Here is a 21,707-nt window from a genome sequence, read left to right as displayed (position 1 = left end):
CCCCCACTCAGCTGCTCCACTCCTCAGACCCCCAGGCAACAGAGAATGACATCTGCCCCTTCCTGTACTAAAGTATCTGGTAGTCCTGGCCCTCCTCTCCGGCAGCAGAACAGAGGTTACATCCCAAATGGCTCCCTGTTCTCTATATAGTAGTGCACTATATAGGGCAGTGGTGACCAACCCTTTCTGAGTCAAAATTCAAAAAAATTTCATCTTAGATGAAAAACATGACTTAAATAACATAAGCCTAGAAGTTAACACAAGCTTACATGAAGATAAACACTGGTGTGTGATGGAAAAGGCCATTAACCTCTCTTGGGTAGGGGGCAGTATTTTCACGTCCGGATGAAAAGCATGCCCAAAGTAAACTGTTAAAATAATGTCTGTGAATATAACAGAACTGATATGGCAGGCGAAACCCAGAGGACAAACCATCCAGAAAGAAAAAAATAATTCAGCCTGCCACTATTTTCAATGGCTGTCACTTTTATAAGGCAAAGTCCTCCCAGATTGCAGTTGCTAGGACTTCCACTAGATATCAACAGTCTTTAAAAAGAGTTTCAGAGGCCTCCCGCGTGGTGCAGTGGTTAAGGACACTGTTCTGCAGCGCCAGCTGTGCCACCAGAGACTCTGGGTTCGCGCCCAGGCTCTGTCGTAACTGGTTGCGACTGGGTCGTCCGGGTTAGGGAGGGTTTGGCTGGTAGGGATATCCTTGTCTCATCGCAACTCCTGTGACGGGCCGGGCGCAGTGCGCGCTAACCAAGTTTGCACGGTGTTTCCTCCGACACATTGGTGCGGCTGACTTCCGGGTTGGATGCGCGCTGTGTTAAGAAGCAGTGCGACTTGGTTGGGTTGTGTATCGGAGGACGCATGACTTTCAACCTTCGTCTCTCCCGAGCCCGTACCCCGAGTTGTAGCGATGAGACAAGATAGTAGCTACTAAAAACAATTGGTTACCACGAAATTGAGGAGAAAAAGGGGTAAAAAAAAAGTTTCAAGCTGGTTTTTGGAAAAATGAGCCAGAAATTGTAGTTTGCTGTAGTGTTTCCAAGCGCGTGAATGAGAGCGTGTTCATTGGTACTCCATCTTAAATTGTATAAGTTATAAATGTTGTTTGACTTGTTTGGAAAAGTTTGTAACGTTTGGTATGGAATTTTGATGGAGGGATTATTGACTGAAGCGTGCCAGCTAAATTGAGTTTTTAAGGATATAAAGAAGGACATTATCGAACTCCATTTGCGATGGAGTGCCAACAGAAGAAGATCATCAAAGCATTTATTATATCTCTATTTCTGACTTTCGTGTCGCACCTGCCTGGTTGAAATATGTTTTTCATGGTTTTGTATGCTGGGTGCTGTCCTCAGATAATCGCATGGTGTGCTTTCGCTGTAAAGCCTTTTTGGAATCTGACACAGCGGCTGGATTAGCAAGAAGTTAAGCTTTATTTTGATCTATTACACTTGTGATTTTATGAAAGTCCTCATAGAGGCATTGAGAAGAATTGGAATTGCAGTTTACTTCCTGAATTGACTAAATTGAAATGGAATTGACCCCAGCCCTGGAATAGATATTGAGCATAATCGTTATGGAACATAACTATGACTGTTAATGATTTAGAAGTTATCATTCTCAGAGAGGATTGTGGGTTGATCACACTATTCTATGACATCAATACTAGTCTCCTAAAGCTGTGTATTGCTCTTTAGGCTCAGTGCAGGAGTGGTAGTATTGAAGGATCCTCCCTGAACATAGTTAATTGTCTGTGTGTTCCAGTAACAGGCTGGCTTGGCCTCAGTGATGTCTGGTCCTGGCTGACTCGCTCCAGCCTCACTTCTCTCCCTGCAGTGGTATTTCAGGGGCCCTGCAGGGCCCAACTCAGATAGAATTTGGAAGGGGTGCAGTGAGTCGATATACCAGGGACCCTGAGTGTGTTGGCTATATCGACTCGTGACGTCTGAGTAGGTCTAGCGCTTTAGAGACTAGAGGGAGGTATGTGAAGGATAGCGTAAGGGGTGTGTGTGTGGCTTTTTGTTTTCAAGGTGTGTGTGAGTGTGCGTACATGCATGGGTACTGTATACCCTTACTCCCCTACTTAGTACAGCTCTAGGGTCTCAACCTCCAATCTATAGCCATGGATACCAGATACTAATGTCAGTCTGTCCTGTAGGCATTAGCCTCTGGTCAAAGGCTCCTACTAAAGGAGAGAGAAAGTGTGTGACCAAAGCAAATGGTCCATTAGTGAATTATGGTGGTCGAGACAGGAAATGGCCTACCAGTGAGATCTTGCTGTGCCTGAGCACTTTGAAGTGAAGGAGTGAATCCCACAGATTCTTATCAAATCTACTGGGCCCCTGCTGGATCAGCACATTTGGCTGTGCAATTAGATTCCCACTCTGTGAAACGTTTATGTGTATCTGTTGTTTAACAATCCATCTATCTAATGGCTATGCTGTCTATGATTCCAGACATGTTGAATATGTTGAAAGGTTTTTTAACCCTACAAACTCATACAAAGCAAACCAGTTAGATCTGCAACCCGTATTTCCGATGAAACCCCTCTAACTGGCATTTGTTTTATGTTTCCAGAGTGCTGCTGCAGCCCCCAGTCCTGTGATGGGGGGGATTCCCCCTGGAGAGGGGATTGCCAGTGGACCCATGCCCCCTGGATTCTTCCAGGTCACTGATTCCTACCACTCACACACCCCTCAATCTACACTCTATGGCAGGGGTAGGCCACTAGATTCAGCTGCGGGATGATTTATTTTGGAGAGAATGGAACATAATTATAATCATTTGACTACAACTATAAAAATATAGATTTAATTTGAAAATAACAATACATTTTTGAGGTGAATTTTAGAATTGTATTTTTTCCTGGTGATTTTTGTCTCTTTTTTTTTACCCAATAGAAACATTCTTAATACTATTTTTTTTCTAAACAATGGTGGTTTTGGCCCGCATGCCAGCTGTTGCCAACCCCTGCTCTATGGCAGTGGTTCCTAATTATTTCCTTTCCATTGGACCACCAGATCTCTTTATTAGAATGTTATGGGGGGAAATGTGTGGAGCACCTGAAGTACCCTCCCTGACCACAAGTGGTCCCCGGACCACAGGTTGGAGACCACTGCTTTAGTTGCTGAATACTAATTTGAGATCCACAAGCAAGAAAAACTGACTTCAATTTCTGCTGAACTCCACTGATGTCAATAAAGCATCGCTAAGTTACTGTATGTGTGATTCTCAAGTAAAGAGTTTAGCCTGCATGCATGAGCCACACTACTGTGCAACTTTCCTCTCTCTCATCTGCTCGGCTGTCTCTCTGTTCTACCACCCTGCTGATGTGCTTTCCACATCTGTAGCTGTTGTGTGGTGTTTCAATGATGCTCTGCTGTGGTCTGTAGTCTAGTCTCTGCTCTGCTGTGGTCTGTAGCCTAGTCTCTGCTCTGCTGTGGTCTGTAGCCTAGTCTCTGCTCTGCTGTGGTCTGTAGCCTAGTCTCTGCTCTGCTGTGGTCTGTAGCCTAGTCTCTGCTCTGCTGTGGTCTGTAGTCTAGTCTCTGCTCTGCTGTGGTCTGTAGTCTAGTCTCTGCTCTGCTGTGGTCTGGATGTTCTTATAGGCACTTTAGTATTGACAGTGTAACAGTATAGCTTCTGTCCCTCTCCTCGCTCCTCCCTGGGCTCGAACCAGCAACACAACGACAACAGCCACCATCGAAGCAGCATTACCCATGCAGAGCAAGGGGAACAACTACTAGAAGGCTCAGAGCGAGTAGAGTTTGAAACGCTATTAGCGCGTGCTAACTAGCTAGCTATTTCACTTCGGTTACACCAGCCTCATCTCGGGAGTTGATAGGCTTGAAGTCATAAATAGCGCAATGCTTGACGCACAACGAAGAGCTGCTGGCAAAACGCACGAAAGTGCTGTTTGAATGAATATTTACGCGCCTGCTTCTGCCTACCACCTCTCAGTCAGATACTTAGATTCTTGTATGCTCAGTCAGATTATATGCAACGCAGGACACGCTAGATAATATCTAGTAATATCATCAACCATGTGTAGTTAACTAGTGATTATGATTGATGGTTTTTTATAAGATAAGTTTAATGCTAGCTAGCAACTTACCTTGGCTTACTGCATTCGCGTAACAGGTAGTCAGTCTCCTTGTGGAGTGCAACGAGAGAGGCAGGTCATTATTGCGTTGGACCAGCTTACTGTAAGGTTGCAAGATTGAATCCCTCGAGCTGACAAGGTGAAAATCTGTTCTGCCCCTGAACAAGGCAGTTAACCCACCGTTCCTAGGCCGTCATTGAAAATAAGAATGTGTTCTTAACTGACTTGCCTAGTTAAATAAAGGTAAATCGGCACCCAAAAATACTGATATCCGATTGTTATGAAAACTTGAAATCGGCCCTAATTAATCGGCCATTCCGATTAATCGGTCGACCCTCGTCTGTAGTCTAGTCTCTGCTCTGCTGTGGTCTGTAGTCTAGTTTCTGCTCTGAGCCTGTGGTCTGTAGTCTAGTCTCTGCTCTGGTCTGTAATCTAGTCTCTGCTCTGCTGTGGTCTGTAGTCTAGTTTCTGCTCTGCTGTGGTCTGTAGTCTAGTCTCTGCTCTGGTCTGTAGTCTAGTTGCGTCCACATGGTACCCTAATTCCCTACATAGCACACTGCTCTGGTCAAAAGTAGGGAATAGTGTGCCGTTTGGGAAGCAGCCTGTGTTTTTAGTAGACATCAGAAAATAATTTGTCTGTCTACACACAGTGTACTGTAGTGAAACCGGGAGGTGCAGTTGGGCCTAAACCTTAATCGAGAAATCGAAAGGTGCTGTAACACCTGCCGTAAATCAATACCTCATGAGGATAAACTCTTGGCAGCTTTCCCTCTAGTGAAAGTCAAACCACACACTTCTGTTTCTTCAAGTAGACTATGTAGGCATGTTGCCTCTAGGATTAGTCCTAGATGTTTGTGTTTTGAAAACCAGAGAAGTAATTACAGTATATGTAGCCCATCTCAGTGTGTGAGCGAAAGAGACATACACACGCACAGAGATCTCCCTTTATCACAGTCATTTGAATATGTAAATGTTGTTAATTAAGCCACCCTATTACCAGAAGCATTGGCCCACAATGACAGTGTTTGGGGGCAGCAATGTAAAGCTAATTGCATAGGGCTTAATTAATGCTGTGCTAATTGGCAGAGGGGGAAATTGGCAGTGATGATAAGCTGGAGGCTGGCTGCTATTCTGACTGGCAGGCATCACAGCACACATCCTCTCTCTATCTTTTCCTCTCTCTCTCTTATTGCACTCTCTTCTACTGTGGAGTGAATAATCAACAGATATACCGGGCAGCTTTTTGCATTTGCACACCAGCTTCTCACTCTCTCCTCTGCTCAGCTCAGTAACCCTCCTTTCTCTACCTCCCTCCCTCTGTGTCTGTCTTCCCCTCTCTCTGTCGCTCTCTGTCTCTGTGACGCCACAGGGTGCTCCTGGTCCCCAGGGCTCTCCTCACCCCCAGCCTCCTCTCCCTAACAGTATGATGGGACCACAAAGCCAGGTACTGCTGCTCTCCCCTCCTAGATGTGTCCCAAATCGCACCCTCATCTCTATATAGTGGACTACATTTGACCTGGGGCCCTGGTGAAAAGTAGTGCACTATATTTAGAATATGGTGTGATTTTTAAATTGGGATGCAGACTCTGTCTCTCTGTTGGAGCTCTGTGTTTCTCTTTGTGCTTTCCTATTGGGAAGGCGACTGTCGTTTCACCGCCTTGGCGCCTCCATGCTATTTCTGTCTGTACGCTCTATGCTTCCGCATCTGTCATTCGGCTTGATGCTTTTGGCGGCAGTGCAGAAACATCGTTAAAACGAACTGTGATATAGGAAACCGTTATTGTAGATGTTCTATCAAATGTTATTAGTCACATGCTCCGAATAAAGCAAGCGTAGACCTTACAGTGAAATGCTTACTTACAAGCCCTTAACCAACAATGTTTTAAGAAGTTAAGAAGAAAAACGTGGCAAGTAAAAAAAATAAGTAGAAAATAAAACTAACATAATTAAACAGCAACAGTAAAATAACAATGTGGAGGCTATATACAGGGGGTACTGGTACAGAGTCAATGTGGAGGCTATATACAGGGGGTACTGGTGCAGAGTTAATGTGGAGGCTATATACAGGGGGTACTGGTGCAGAGTCAATGTGGAGGCTATATACAGGGGGTACTGGTACAGAGTCAATGTGGAGGCTATATACAGGGGGTACTGGTGCAGAGTCAATGTGGAGGCTATATACAGGGGGTACTGGTACAGAGTCAATGTGGAGGCTATATACAGGGGGTACTGGTGCAGAGTCAATGTGGAGGCTATATACAGGGGGTACTGGTGCAGAGTCAATGAGTCAGGGGGTATGGTGCAGAGTCAATGCTATATACAGGGGTACAATGGTATATACAGGGGTACAGAGTCAATGTGGAGGCTATATACAGGGGGTACTGGTGCAGAGTCAATGTGGAGGCTATATACAGGGGGTACTGGTGCAGAGTCAATGTGGAGGCTATATACAGGGGGTACTGGTACAGAGTCAATGTGGAGGCTATATACAGGGGGTACTGGTGCAGAGTCAATGTGGAGGCTATATACAGGGGGTACTGGTGCAGAGTCAATGTGGAGGCTATATACAGGGGGTACTGGTGCAGAGTCAATGTGGAGGCTATATACAGGGGGTACTGGTGCAGAGTCAATGTGGAGGCTATATACAGGGGGTACTGGTGCAGAGTCAATGTGGAGGCTATATACAGGGGGTACTGGTACAGAGTCAATGTGGAGGCTATATACAGGGGTACTGGTCAATGTGGAGGCTATATACAGGGGGTACTGGTACAGAGTCTATGTGGAGGCTATATACAGGGGGTACTGGTACAGAGTCAATGTGGAGGCTATATACAGGGGGTACCGGTACAGAATCGACATACACGTTATAGATATTACAAGTGAAGCAACTACCTCCCTTATGAATGGTTGCAATGGTTGTTTCTTCAGTATAATTGTGCTGATGTTGTGATGGAACACAAGTTTAAATTAATTGTTATTTGTGTTTGTAGTCTTTCATGAACCCACGATTCACCGCAGGCCCACGAGGCCCTCCTATAAGAATGGGCAACCAGGTAAACAAACTACAGTACCCAGCATTCTCCACCAACATCACCATACAATGCTGTCATCAGTCTACTGTCGTTTAACAAAGAGATTTACCTCCGTATGAGTTATCCCTCCCTCTTTCCCCTGTCTGTCTTGTAGCCTCCTGGCGGTGGCCCTGGCCCCCATCTCATGCTCCAAACCATGGATCACACACGACCACAAGGCCATCCTAACTTGGGACCAATGCAGAGGATGAGTGGGCCTCGAGGCATGGGCCCTATGGGGCCAGGACCCCAGGTAGGCCACTACTGTTCTGCTCCCATTATATCTAGTAATGTTACACCCCCGTCTGTAGGCAGCTGTTATATCAGACTGGTAATGTTACACCCCCGTCTGTAGGCAGCCGTTATATCAGACTGGTAATGTTACACCCCCGTCTGTAGGCAGCCGTTATATCAGACTGGTAATGTTACACCCCCGTCTGTAGGCAGCCGTTATATCAGACTGGTAAATGTTACACCCCCGTCTGTAGGCAGCCGTTATATCAGACTGGTAATGTTACACCCCCGTCTGTAGGCAGCCGTTATATCAGACTGGTAATGTTACACCCCCGTCTGTAGGCAGCCGTTATATCAGACTGGTAATGTTACACCCCCGTCTGTAGGCAGCCGTTATATCAGACTGGTAATGTTACACCCCCGTCTGTAGGCAGCCGTTATATCAGACTGGTAATGTTACACCCCCGTCTGTAGGCAGCCGTTATATCAGACTGGTAATGTTACACCCCCGTCTGTAGGCAGCCGTTATATCAGACTGGTAATGTTACACCCCCGTCTGTAGGCAGCCGTTATATCGGACTGGTAATGTTACACCCCGTCTGTAGGCAGCCGTTATATCGGACTGGTAATGTTACACCCCGTCTGTAGGCAGCCGTTATATCAGACTGGTAATGTTACACCCCGTCTGTAGGCAGCCGTTATATCAGACTGGTAATGTTACACCCCGTCTGTAGGCAGCCGTTATATCAGACTGGTAATGTTACACCCCGTCTGTAGGCAGCCGTTATATCAGACTGGTAATGTTACACCCCGTCTGTAGGCAGCCGTTATATCAGACTGGTAATGTTACACCCCCGTCTGTAGGCAGCCGTTATATCAGACTGGTAATGTTACACCCCCGTCTGTAGGCAGCCGTTATATCAGACTGGTAATGTTACACCCCCGTCTGTAGGCAGCTGTTATATCAGACTGGTAATGTTACACCCCCGTCTGTAGGCAGCCGTTATCTCTAAGAAGTTTACAAAATGTCTGTAGTCTTTCAGAGACTCGCCCCCTGATTATTGAAACTGCCTGTCACCATCACCCATCCAGTCTGTCTCGGTTCTTGGCCTTGGTTCGGTCTGGTTATGGTCTGATTCTTAGTTGTCGTTGCAGAACTTTGGTGGTGGGATGCGGCCTCCACATAATGCCATGGGCCCTGGGATGCCAGGAGTGAACATGATGTGAGCCTTGTCTCTATTACTCTTCTTTCACATGATGCATCTCCCGTGTGTGTTGTTTTCTAACTGGGGTTTCTCTCGTCACAATGCAGGGGCCCAGGTGCTGGTCGACCATGGCCCAATCCGAACAACGGCAACTCAGTGAGTCCAACTTCCCCTCTCGACACGGAGTATACAATACATTAGGAACACCTTCCTAATATTGAGTTGCATCCCCCTTTTGCCCTCAGAACATGCTCAATTTGTCGGTGCATGGACTCTACAAGGTGTCGAACGTTATTATTCTTTAACCTGTCTCCTCCCTTTTTATCTACAGTCGTGGCCAAAAGTTTTGAGAATGACACAAATATAAATTTTCACAAAGTCTCCTGCATCAGTTTGTATGATGGCAATTTGCATATACTCCAGGATGTTATGAAGAGTGATCAGATGAATTGCAAAGTCCCTATTTACCATGCAACTGAACTGAATCCCCCCAAAATATATATGCCATTTAGCAGACGCTTTTATCCAAAGCGACTTACAGTCATGTGTGCATACATTCTACGTATGGGTGGTGCCGGGGATCGAACCCACTACCCTGGCATTACAAGCGCCATGCTCTACCCGCTGAGCTACACAGGACATTTCCACTGCATCTCAGCCCTGCCACAAAAGGACTAGCTGACTTCATGTCAGTGATTCTCTCGTTAACAGTTGTGAGTGTTGACGAGGACAAGGCTGGAGATCACTCTGTCATGCTGATTGAAGTCGAATAACAGACTGGAAGCTTCAAAGGGAGGGTAGTGCTTGGAAACATTGTTCTTCCTCTGTCAACCATGGTTACCTGCAAGGAAACGTGTGCCGTCATCATTGCATTGCACAAAAAGGGCTTCACAAGCAAGGATATTGCTGCCAGTAGGACTGCACCTAAATCAACCGTTTATCGGATCATCAAGAACTTCAAGGAGAACGGTTAAATTGTTGTGAAGAAGGCTTCAGGGCGCCCAAGAAAGTCTGGCAAGCGCCAGGACCCTCTCCTAAAGTTGATTCAGCTGCGGGATCGGGGAACCACCAGTACAGAGCTTGCTCAGGAATGGCAGCAGACAGGTGTGAGTGCATCTGCACACACAGTGAGGCAAAGACTTTTGGAGGATGACCTGGTGTCAAGAAGGGCAGCAAAGAAGCCACTTCTCTCCAGGAAAAACATCAAGGACAGACTGATATTCTGCAAAAGGTACAGGGATTGGAATGCTGAGGACTGGGGTAAAGTCATTTTCTCTGATGAATCCCCTTTCCGATTGTTTGGCACCTGGAAATAAGCTTGTCTGGGGAAGACAAGGTGAGTGATACCATCAGTCCTGTGTCATGCCAACAGTAAAGCATTCTGAGACCATTCATGTGTGGGGTTGCTTCTCAGCCAAGGGAGTGGGATCACTCACAATTTTGCCTAAGAACACAGCCATTAATAAAGAATGGTACCAACACATCCTCCGAGAGCAACTTCTCCCAACCATCTAGAGCAGAGACAAATTCTGACAAACTCCAAGCATTGATTATGCAAGAATGGGCTGCCATCAGTCAGGATGTGGCCCAGAAGTTAATTGACAGCATGCCAGGGCAGATTGCAGATGTCTTGAAAAAGAAGTGTCAACACTGCAAATATTGACTCTTTGCATCAACTTTATGTAATTGTCAATAAAAGCCTTTAATACTTATGAAATGTTTGTTATTATACTTCAGTATTCCATTGTAACATCTGACAAAAATATATCTAAACACACTGAAGCAGCAAACTTTGTGGAAATTAATGTTTGTGTTGTTCTCAACTTTTGGCCACAAGTGTACACTGATTTGAAGTGGATATAACAAGTGACAGCAATAAGAGATCTTGGCATATATATATATATATAATATTATACACACCATGATGTTGTCTGTTCAGATTGCAGCAGTCTGTCTGACCTCTCTCAGTAAGAGCTCTGGAGATCTAATGCATTACCAAGTTCCCCAGTCCTGGATGTAATTGTAGTATTATATATCCCAGGCTACATCCTAAATGGCACCCTATTCCCTTTATAGCGCCTTACACAACCCATAAGGCCCCTGTTTAAAGAAGTGCACTATATAGGGAATAGGGTGCGGGACACCCCCAGCTTCCATGTAAGATGGATAATGATAAGGCTGCGATGCTAAAATGATGAATGATACCGTTTCGAGAGGTGAACACCGATTTAGATTCCCTGTTCCTGTAATGTTGTGGTTGTTTCAGATGCCTTACTCATCACCTTCTCCTGGAGCGTATGGGGTAAGTACTCTCTGACGACCTCTCTCACACACACACACACACACACACACACACACACACACACACACACACACACACACACACACACACACACACACACACACACACACACACACACACACACACACATACACACTTCAGTCAGATACCAGTATATTATTGTTTTCGTGTTTGTAGATTTGACCCTGGTACAGATACATTGCTGGTTTTGTGATTCACTGTTTAATTATAAATGGGTTGTGTTCTTCTGACACTCTAAAGGGGGGTTCTGGTGGAGGGGGACCCACTGGAACACCCGTTATGCCCAGCCCTGCGGGTAGGTACTCCATAGTCCACCTTGGGGAATAGGAATTAATGTAAAAATGTTTTGACAAATAACTGTCATCTTCAATGAGTGTGTTTGCCATCTTGGCTGTTCTCATTGCCCGAAGTACACTTGTCTATTGATTATCATAATAATAATAATAATTGAGATTGATTGCTTATCAACCACTTTTCAGACTCTAACAACTCTGGGGACAACCTCTACACTATGATCAACACTGGACCTGGCAACCGATCAAATGTGAGTTTGCTTCTCATACCAGCCCTCTCAAATCTGTTGTAGTAGTCACGTTGTTTCATGTTTCTTCATCGCCAGATAACTTTTAAGATACGATTGTAAGAAACATTAACTAGTCCTACATAATGAAACTGTTCATCCCAAATGGCACCCTATTCCCTATATAGTGCACTATGGGCCCTGGACAAAATAACTGTTGTTATAAAGGGTGCCTTTTGAGACTCTATATAACTCTGTTGGGACACCCTGTTTCTACCTGGCTTACTCTATTGGGACATACCCTGTTTCTACCAGGCTTACTCTATTGGGACATACCCTGTTTCTACCTGGCTTACTCTATTGGGACATACCCTGTTTCTACCTGGCTTACTCTATTGGGACATACCCTGTTTCTACCTGGCTTACTCTATTGGGACACACCCTGTTTCTACCTGGCTTACTCTATTGGGACACACCCTGTTTCTACCTGGCTTACTCTATTGGGACATACCCTGTTTCTACCTGGCTTACTCTATTGGGACACACCCTGTTTCTACCTGGCTTACTCTATTGGGACATACCCTGTTTCTACCTGGCTTACTCTATTGGGACACACCCTGTTTCTACCTGGCTTACTCTATTGGGACACACCCTGTTTCTACCTGGCTTACTCTATTGGGACACATCCTGTTTCTACCTGGCTTACTCTATTGGGACACATCCTGTTTCTACCTGGCTTACTCTATTGGGACACACCCTGTTTCTACCTGGCTTACTCTATTGGGACACACCCTGTTTCTACCTGGCTTACTCTATTGGGACATACCCTGTTTCTACCTGGCTTACTCTATTGGGACACATCCTGTTTCTACCTGGCTTACTCTATTGGGACACACACTGTTTCTACCTGGCTTACTCTATTGGGACACACACTGTTTCTACCTGGCTTACTCTATTGGGACATACCCTGTTTCTTCCTGGCTTACTCTATTGGGACATACCCTGTTTCTTCCTGGCTTACTCTATTGGGACACACACTGTTTCTACCTGGCTTACTCTATTGGGACACACACTGTTTCTACCTGGCTTACTCTATTGGGACATACCCTGTTTCTTCCTGGCTTACTCTATTGGGACATACCCTGTTTCTTCCTGGCTTACTCTATTGGGACATACCCTGTTTCTTCCTGGCCTACCCTGTTGGGACATACCCTGTTTCTTCCTGGCCTACCCTGTTGGGACATACCCTGTTTCTTCCTGGCCTACCCTGTTGGGACATACCCTGTTTCTTCCTGGCCTAGTCTGTTGTGATAGTGGTGCCTGTTCTGTTGACATGTGTAGTAAGGCAGTGCTTGTCTCCCGCTACAGTTCCCTATGGGCCCTGGCTCTGACGGACCCCTGGGGGCCATGGCAGGCATGGAACCACACCACATGAATGGATCGCTAGGTAAAGCACTGCGCTCTACTCTGCCAGTGGTTACCATACAACATATAGTTCTCAAGTGCCAATTGGGGTTGTGTTCAGTTTAGAACAGTATTCACTAACCAGTGCATGACGAGTTGGGAGTAGTTGTTCATTCAGACAATCTGAACGTAGGCTCCCTCAGTGGTGGTGTCTCAAATGACACCCTAATCCCTATATAGTGCACTACTTTTGACCAGGGCCCATAGGGTTCTGGTGAAAGGTAGTGCACTATATCGGGAATGGGGTGCCATTTGGGACTCAGGGTACAGTGTAGTAGATCAACCAGTAATGTGACGCAAGGAGACATATTCTCAGCAACAGTGCCAGGCTTTAGCATACATATATCTTTAGCACACATATGACCTGTTGCATTATTAGTTCAGTAAAGAATCCTAATGTTTTAATTTCAGTATTCATGAACTATAAACGTTTATTTTTTTTAGGCTCTGGTGATATGGACGGACTCAACAAGGTGAATACTATAACATGGCTATACATATAGATTACTGGCAAAACATAACAAATCATTTGGACTAATTTGTGCAATACGTTTCTATTGAACTTCTTGTTTAGCCTGGGCCCAGACCTGTTGTCTCCTCCTATAGCCCGGGACCAGACCTGTTGTCTCCTCCTATAGCCTGGGCCCAGACCTGTTGTCTCCTCCTATAGCCCGGGACCAGACCTGTTGTCTCCTCCTATAGCCCGGGCCCAGCCCTGTTGTCTCCTCCTATAGCCCGGGCCCAGACCTGTTGTCTCCTCCTATAGCCTGGGCCCAGACCTGTTGTCTCCTCCTATAGCCCGGGACCAGACCTGTTGTCTCCTCCTATAGCCCGGGACCAGACCTGTTGTCTCCTCCTATAGCCCGGGCCCAGCCCTGTTGTCTCCTCCTATAGCCCGGGACCAGACCTGTTGTCTCCTCCTATAGCCTGGGCCCAGACCTGTTGTCTCCTCCTATAGCCCCGGACCAGACCTGTTGTCTCCTCCTATAGCCCGGGACCAGACCTGTTGTCTCCTCCTATAGCCTGGGCCCAGACCCGTTGTCTCCTCCTATAGCCTGGGCCCAGACCCGTTGTCTCCTCCTATAGCCTGGGCCCAGACCTGTTGTCTCCTCCTATAGCCCGGGACCAGACCTGTTGTCTCCTCCTATAGCCCGGGACCAGACCTGTTGTCTCCTCCTATAGCCTGGGACCAGACCTGTTGTCTCCTCCTATAGCCTGGGACCAGACCTGTTGTCTCCTCCTATAGCCTGGGACCAGACCTGTTGTCTCCTCCTATAGCCTGGGACCAGACCTGTTGTCTCCTCCTATAGCCTGGGACCAGACCTTTCTCTGCTCTTGCCAACTCCAGCGCTGTCAATGTCAAGAGGGACAATGACGACACTTAGACTACTTGTTGTTGCCTATTTACTTAGTCTCTTTCCTGCCTCCTCGCAGAACTCTCCAAACCATCTAAGTGGCATTAGTAACCCTCCTGGAACCCCGAGGGACGGTGACGAGTTGGGTGGGAACTTCCTGCACTCCTTTCAGAGTGAGAATGTAAGTCCCCTTCTCACCATGCAATATAAAATGTTTTAATGTGTTTTAGTGTAGGAGAGGATAAAATTATAAGTGTTGAAGAAATGTTTTTTTTAAAATTGTTTCTTGTTGAACAAGATCAGGTAGTCACTCCATGTTTCAGTCAGTTTTCTTCCAATTAGTGCCTAGTGAACACAACCCAGCTGAGGCCACTGTGTTGCCAGTAACTATAAGTAGTGCCTATATGGCAGTATTGACTCCACAGTAAAGCTACGGTCATGGCACTTTGACACCCAAGGGAAGCCACAGTGACAGCATCATTGTGACAGCATCATTGACTCTACAGTGGCAGTGTAGTGTGGGGGCACTGGGCAGGTGCCAAATAAGGTTTTTGGGGGTTAGAGTGAGGAAGTGCATTTCCTTTCTACAGTTGCAGTATGTATTCTATTGTTTGTTGTGTGTGTGTGTCATGCCATTAGCGTAAGCTCTCCTGATTTTAACTCTTTGTCTGTGTCCCTCAGCAGTACTCCCCTACCATGACGATGAGTGTGTGAACTCCCCCTCAATCTGCCATCACTCAGAGGATCTGAGCTCATAACAGGACATGGCCAAAACGTATCAGCACAGAACCAGGGACAGGCGCCATTTTGGTTCCACGCAATTCCAGAATGCTGATATGCGAATTTTCAAAATGGCGACTTCTTGCTCCTCTTCGTTCCAAATGAAGGACAGTTCTTCATTCATCACCACCCCAAGTGTGACGAAACCAGCTACTGAAACTACTGCATACATGACCATTTTTAAAAATTATTTGCAGAAATGATTATTCCCCCCCCCTGCCCAGCAAAGAAAATGGTCAAAGTTGACCTCTTATGATTTTATTATTGCTTTGTGGTGCAAGATGTTCTGTCCATGTTTCAACTTATAGCCACCTAAAACACAGATGTGCATTAAGCATTGTAAACTAGGAAAAACTCTCAATTTATTTGTTTATTTTTTTCATATTTCAGGTCCTGCATTCAGCCACGCAGTATGTGTCACAAAATGAGACTGAAAACAGGCGTCTGAATCTGCCTTTAACTCTGTGACTACTCCTTTAAATGACTTTGTCCCTATGTACTATTTATCCATATTTTAAGGGGAAGTGATGTGATGGAACTGGGCCTTTTTAACAGTTTAAGTGCTCAGTGGGTTTTTAAAAAGTGAAATTGGATCCCATTCAATGTGTCAACAAAATCTCATCGATAAGGAATGTTTTGTGGGTTATGGTTTTGTCGATGAGGAGAGCAATCTAATTCTGCACTGGTTTATTCAGCTTTTTATTTAAACAGTCTCACTGCTGTTCTTGTTCTCTGTCAAGGGGGAAAGCGAACTTGGGCTAAACTGTGGGTTTGGAAACAACATAGGTGCATGAACGCTGAGATCTGTGAACAACATACTACCTAGCGCCGCTCCAGTCCACATGTGATGTGTGTTTAACCTCTTCCCTGCCTGTGCTTAACACTCTGTCCTTTTTCTCAACATCGTTGTAGCCGTGGTTTCCTACTGTTCCATCTGGATGATGTGACGGTGGAAGAGTTAAACCCATTGTAACCTGAGATGCATATTGGTAGTTGATAGTTTTTCTTTTTCTCCGGGTATTTTGTCTCCTTGTTGCTGTTTTTTTTATATTTTGATACCAATTTGACTATGTATATTGACCCAGTTATTTTGAAATTAGTCCAACGCTTTCTAAACCATAAACTTAGCGGCAGTCTTGTAAATGTGATAAAAGGTTTATTTCATTTTCTGTGAATATTAAGCGTTATACACCTCTGTCCCAGGTTGCCTTTATTTACTGGTGTTTTCTTTATTTCAAACTGAGGAAAGAATGCTTGTTAATATCATTTTACAATGACTCAACTTCTTGTCTATTTTTATTTTTATTTCTTCACGTTTTCCCACTCTACAAAGCAAGCAGGGTCATTTGGATACTACTTAAAGCAGGGTCATTTGGATACTACTTAAAGCAGGGTCATTTGGATACTACTTAAAGCAGGGTCATTTGGATGCTACTTAAAGCAGGGTCATTTGGATGCTACTTAAAGCGGGGTCATTTGGATACTACTTAAAGCGGGGTCATTTGGATACTACTTAAAGCGGGGTCATTTGGATACTACTTAAAGCGGGGTCATTTGGATACTACTTAAAGCGGGGTCATTTGGATACTACTTAAAGCGGGGTCATTTGGATACTACTTAAAGCGGGGTCATTTGGATACTACTTAAAGCGGGGTCATTTGGATACTACTTAAAGCGGGGTCATTTGGATACTACTTAAAGCGGGGTCATTTGGATACTACTTAAAGCGGGGTCATTTGGATACTACTTAAAGCGGGGTCATTTGGATGCTACTTAAAGCAGGGTCATTTGGATACTACTTAAAGCAGGGTCATTTGGATACTACTTAAAGCAGGGTCATTTGGATGCTACTTAAAGCAGGGTCATTTGGATGCTACTTAAAGCAGGGTCATTTGGATGCTACTTAAAGCAGGGTCATTTGGATGCTACTTAAAGCAGGGTCATTTGGATACTACTTAAAGCAGGGTCATTTGGATGCTACTTAAAGCAGGGTCATTTGGATGCTACTTAAAGCAGGGTCATTTGGATGCTACTTAAAGCAGGGTCATTTGGATGCTACTTAAAGCAGGGTCATTTGGATGCTACTTAAAGCAGGGTCATTTGGATACTACTTAAAGCAGGGTCATTTGGATGCTACTTAAAGCAGGGTCATTTGGATGCTACTTAAAGCAGGGTCATTTGGATACTACTTAAAGCAGGGTCATTTGGATGCTACTTAAAGCAGGGTCATTTGGATGCTACTTAAAGCAGGGTCATTTGGATACTACTTAAAGCAGGGTCATTTGGATACTACTTAAAGCAGGGTCATTTGGATGCTACTTAAAGCAGGGTCATTTGGATACTACTTAAAGCAGGGTCATTTGGATGCTACTTAAAGCAGGGTCATTTGGATGCTACTTAAAGCAGGGTCATTTGGATACTACTTAAAGCAGGGTCATTTGGATACTACTTAAAGCAGGGTCATTTGGATACTACTTAAAGCGGGGTCATTTGGATGCTACTTAAAGCGGGGTCATTTGGATACTACTTAAAGCGGGGTCATTTGGATACTACTTAAAGCGGGGTCATTTGGATACTACTTAAAGCGGGGTCATTTGGATACTACTTAAAGCGGGGTCATTTGGATACTACTTAAAGCGGGGTCATTTGGATACTACTTAAAGCGGGGTCATTTGGATGCTACTTAAAGCGGGGTCATTTGGATGCTACTTAAAGCGGGGTCATTTGGATGCTACTTAAAGCAGGGTCATTTGGATGCTACTTAAAGCAGGGTCATTTGGATGCTACTTAAAGCAGGGTCATTTGGATGCTACCTAAAGCAGGGTCATTCTCTAGTTTTGAGGATCATCAGCCACCTAGACAATCTCTCACACTCGCTGGTCTCGCAAATACTCTCATCCACTACCCCCCCTGACTGTCACAAAGTGGAGAAGTGTTCAAAAAAAGAACCAGTAACACAACAAATGTATAAACAATTTTTATGCATATAAAATATATATTTTTGAATTCAAGTACACATCAAATATGACAAGGAAGGGAAGAGGAGTCTTCCATACAAACTGGACAGACAGGAAGTGACTGGTGCTGATGACCTCTGGTCCAGGGGCTGCATCCCAAATGGGACCCTTATCCTTATTTAGTGCACTACTTTCGACAAGGACCCATGGGGCCCTATGTAGTTTGAACACCCCTGATGTAAGGAATAGGGTGCCAACTGGAAAGCAGATCTTGTATGCCTTAGCTTTTTGTCTGACCACTTTCATCCATTGGATTAGGGCCTTTCATCTACCTTACAGCACACAACAAGCAGATTGGTGGTACAGAACATCTCTCTGCTCCTGTAAGTGTGGGGAAACAGGTGTATGTCTCGAGATCCAAGACTAGCCAGTACCAGCACTCCTCCATCTCCCTGCTGCCCCAGGGTCACAGTACACACCAGCCTGTAGCAGGCAGGACCCACCATCCTCGCTCGGCGCCTTGACCAGACCACCACGGCAGAGGGCACTATAGCCTATCGCTTCCAGCCGAGACAACAGGAAGTCCTGCATCATCTGATGGAACAGGCCGCAGGGGAACCACTCTGCCGGGCTGGGCCAAACCCGCTGAGACCTATAGAGGAGGACATGGTCGTGTCTCAATAGTGTGAAATAGGTTAATCTGTCTTGTCTGGTTCGTATACACAGGAATATGAAAACACTGGGTAGGTAAATGCAACAAGACAGTTGTCCACAAGGAATTTGCTTTTGCCTGTCCAGTTTCTTCTACATCAGTTCATATCGGTGAATGAGATGAGACAGACACATTTAACGTGCCCAGGGAGCGGGGTAATGGCATAGCCTAAGCAGCTAGACTAATGTTAAAGATATGGGCTGTTAAACTGTGACAGTTACTTTTGTTTATAAACCGGGTGGTTTGAACTCTAAATGCTGATTGGCTGAAAGCCGTGGTATATCAGACGTTATACCACAGGTATGACCCCCAAAATAGTTTTACTGTTCTAATTACGTTGGTAACTAGTTTAGGCAGTAAGGCACCTCCGGTTAAAGTTCAAGATAAAGTTGCAGAAACATCTCAAGGATGATCAATGGAAACAGGGTGGACCTGAGCTCAATTTTAAGTCTCATAGCAAAGGGTCTGAATATTTATGTATATTAGGTATGTTTTTTATTTTTAATAAAAATAAATCTGTGTTCGCTTTGTCATTATGGGGTATTGTGTGTACTGTAGATTGATGAGGAAAACATTTAATTAAATCAAACAAGGCTGTAACGTAAAAACATGTGGGAAAAGTGAAGGGGTCTGAATACATTCCGAATTCCCCTTCAGACTATTGGCTCTGACCTGGCCAGGAGGACTGTCTGTGGAGTAACACAGGGGCCCCCAGTGCCGACTGTGATCAACACATAGATCACACAAAAGATCAGCGGACACACCATTTGGTGGTAACTATTTGAATACCAAATTTGAATATTGAATAATACTATTTGAATACCAGTAGAAACACTAGACATTCATTATGTACTTTCTCTTTCAAACCTAAAGAGAACAATTCTAATGTATCAATATCATAGAAGGTGTCTAACACTTCTATTCTCTTTTACAATATTTATATGTTTGTTTGGGGCCCTGTACCACCTCCACTGCTTTGCTGCTCTTCTCTTGGCTCTCTCTCACTGAGGCAGTGGCTGGAACCTTGCTGCCTCTGGTGTGCTTTTCGTCTCTTCATTTGTCCATTGCTAAACAGTAGGAGCACTATGCAAAATGTCTTGATTTACAATGCAAAATATCTCTCATCCAGCTAGTGCTCCATCCAAAATGTTCTTACCCAATGGAGAGCTCAGCCACTCACTACAGTTGAATTGATGATTCTGGTGAGAGGTTTTGCTCTTAGCTGACTAAAGTTGGCTCTGCTGTGATGGTGATGTATGGACAGGAGAAATCATTCCACTCATATTCATTCCCTCCTTCTCATGTGCTGTCTTTGCATTGCCTTTGCTACTCAGTCCACCTTACCTTGTAGCACTGCCAAGCCCCTGTCCCTGCACAGGATTTACAGGTAAACCAACCTAAGCATCTGTATGCATTCTGCACACTGGGCAAACGTATCACTCTACTACGCTCAGGGCTGGATTTCAATTCAAAATGTCATCCACTTGCCCCAGCTATTATCCACTTCTCTCCCTCTCTCCGATTGTGAAATGACTGGATAGCTGTAGGGATTGGGGGTTAATGTGTCACTAGCTGTAGGGATTAGGGGATAATGTGTCAATAGCTGTAGGGATTAGGGGATAATGCGTCATTAACTGTAGGGTTTAGGGGATAATGTGTCACTAGCTGTAAGGATTAGGGGATAATGTGTCAATAGCTGTAGGGATTAGGGGATAATGTGTCATTAGCTGTAGGGTTTAGGGGATAAGTATCATTAGCTGTAGGGATTAGGGGATAATGTGTCAATAGCTGTAGGGATTAGAGGATAATGTGTCAATAGCTGTAGGGATTAGGGGATAATGTGTCATTAACTGTAGGGTTTAGGGGATAATGTGTCACTAGCTGTAAGGATTAGGGGATACTGTGTCAATAGCTGTAGGGATTAGGGGATCATGTGTCAATAGCTGTAGGGATTAGGGGATAATGTGTCATTAGCTGTAGGGTTTAGGGGATAATGTATCATTAGCTGTAGGGATTAGGGAATAATGTGTCACTAGCTGTAAGGATTAGGGGATAATGTGTCAACAGCTGTAGGGATTAGGGGATAGTGTGTCAATAGCTGTAGGGTTGAGGGGATAATGTGTCATTAACTGTAGGGTTTAGGGGATAATGTATCATTAACTGTAAGGATTAGGGGATAATGTGTCAATAGCTGTAGGGATTAGGGGATAATGTGTCAATAGTTGTAGGGATTAGGGGATAATGTGTCATTAATTGTAGGGTTTAGGGGATAATGTATCATTAGCTGTAGGGATTAGGGGATAATGTGTCAATAGCTGTAGGGTTTAGGGGATAATGTGTCATTAGCTGTAGGGTTTAGGGGATAATGTGTCATTAACTGTAGGGTTTAGGGGATAATGTATCATTAGCTGTAGGGATTAGGGGATAATGTGTCATTCGCTGTAGGGATTAGGGGATAATGTGTCAATAGCTGTAGGGATTAGGGGATAATGTGTCATTAGCTGTAGGGTTTAGGGGATAATGTGTCATTAACTGTAGGGTTTAGGGGATAATGTATCATTAGCTGTAGGGATTGGGGATAATGTGTCAATAGATGTAGGAATTAGGGATAATGTGTCATTAACTAGGGTTCAGGGGATAATATGTCATTAGCTGTAGGGATTGGGGGATAATGGGTCAATAGCTGTAGGGACAAGGGATAATGTGCCAATAGCTGTAGGGATTAGGGATAATGTGTCAATAGCTGTAGGAATTAGGGATAATGTGTCAATAGCTGTAGGGTTCAGGGGATAATATGTCATTAGCTGTAGGGATTGGGGGATAATGGGTCAATAGCTGTAGGGACAAGGGATAATGTGCCAATAGCTGTAGGGATTAGGGGATAATGTGACATTAGCTGTAGGGTTCAGGGGATAATGTGTCATTAACTGTAGGGTTCAGGGGATAATATGTCATTAGCTGTAGGGATTGGGGGATAA

General features: G+C 44.8%; 1 protein-coding gene across 4 annotated transcripts in view; it reads left to right on the top strand.

Annotated features, from left to right (window-relative positions):
• Positions 1-16,272, top strand: part of LOC123997436 (single-stranded DNA-binding protein 3-like) — a 30,326-nt gene extending 14,054 nt beyond the window's left edge. The window contains exons 6-18 of one of the 4 annotated variants that reach the window (XM_046301682.1): positions 2,587-2,676; positions 5,478-5,552; positions 7,099-7,161; positions 7,295-7,432; positions 8,569-8,636; positions 8,726-8,774; positions 10,885-10,920; positions 11,182-11,236; positions 11,421-11,485; positions 12,830-12,908; positions 13,370-13,398; positions 14,360-14,461; positions 14,965-16,272. In XM_046301682.1, coding sequence (XP_046157638.1) covers positions 2,587-2,676; positions 5,478-5,552; positions 7,099-7,161; positions 7,295-7,432; positions 8,569-8,636; positions 8,726-8,774; positions 10,885-10,920; positions 11,182-11,236; positions 11,421-11,485; positions 12,830-12,908; positions 13,370-13,398; positions 14,360-14,461; positions 14,965-14,994 — 879 coding nt within the window. In that variant the 3' untranslated portion in view covers positions 14,995-16,272. Of the gene's footprint in view, positions 1-2,586; positions 2,677-5,477; positions 5,553-7,098; positions 7,162-7,294; positions 7,433-8,568; positions 8,637-8,725; positions 8,775-10,884; positions 10,921-11,181; positions 11,237-11,420; positions 11,486-12,829; positions 12,909-13,369; positions 13,399-14,359; positions 14,462-14,961 lie in introns of all 4 variants that reach the window. The other 3 variants (XM_046301672.1, XM_046301698.1, XM_046301691.1) reach the window with 3 other exon arrangements.
• Positions 16,273-21,707: the final 5,435 nt, after the last annotated feature.

Source organism: Oncorhynchus gorbuscha, linkage group LG02 (assembly GCF_021184085.1).
Source record: "Oncorhynchus gorbuscha isolate QuinsamMale2020 ecotype Even-year linkage group LG02, OgorEven_v1.0, whole genome shotgun sequence".
NCBI lineage: Eukaryota > Metazoa > Chordata > Actinopteri > Salmoniformes > Salmonidae > Oncorhynchus > Oncorhynchus gorbuscha.
The sequence above is the reverse complement of the archived record's forward strand: the minus strand, read 5'-3'. Positions and strand labels throughout refer to the sequence as shown.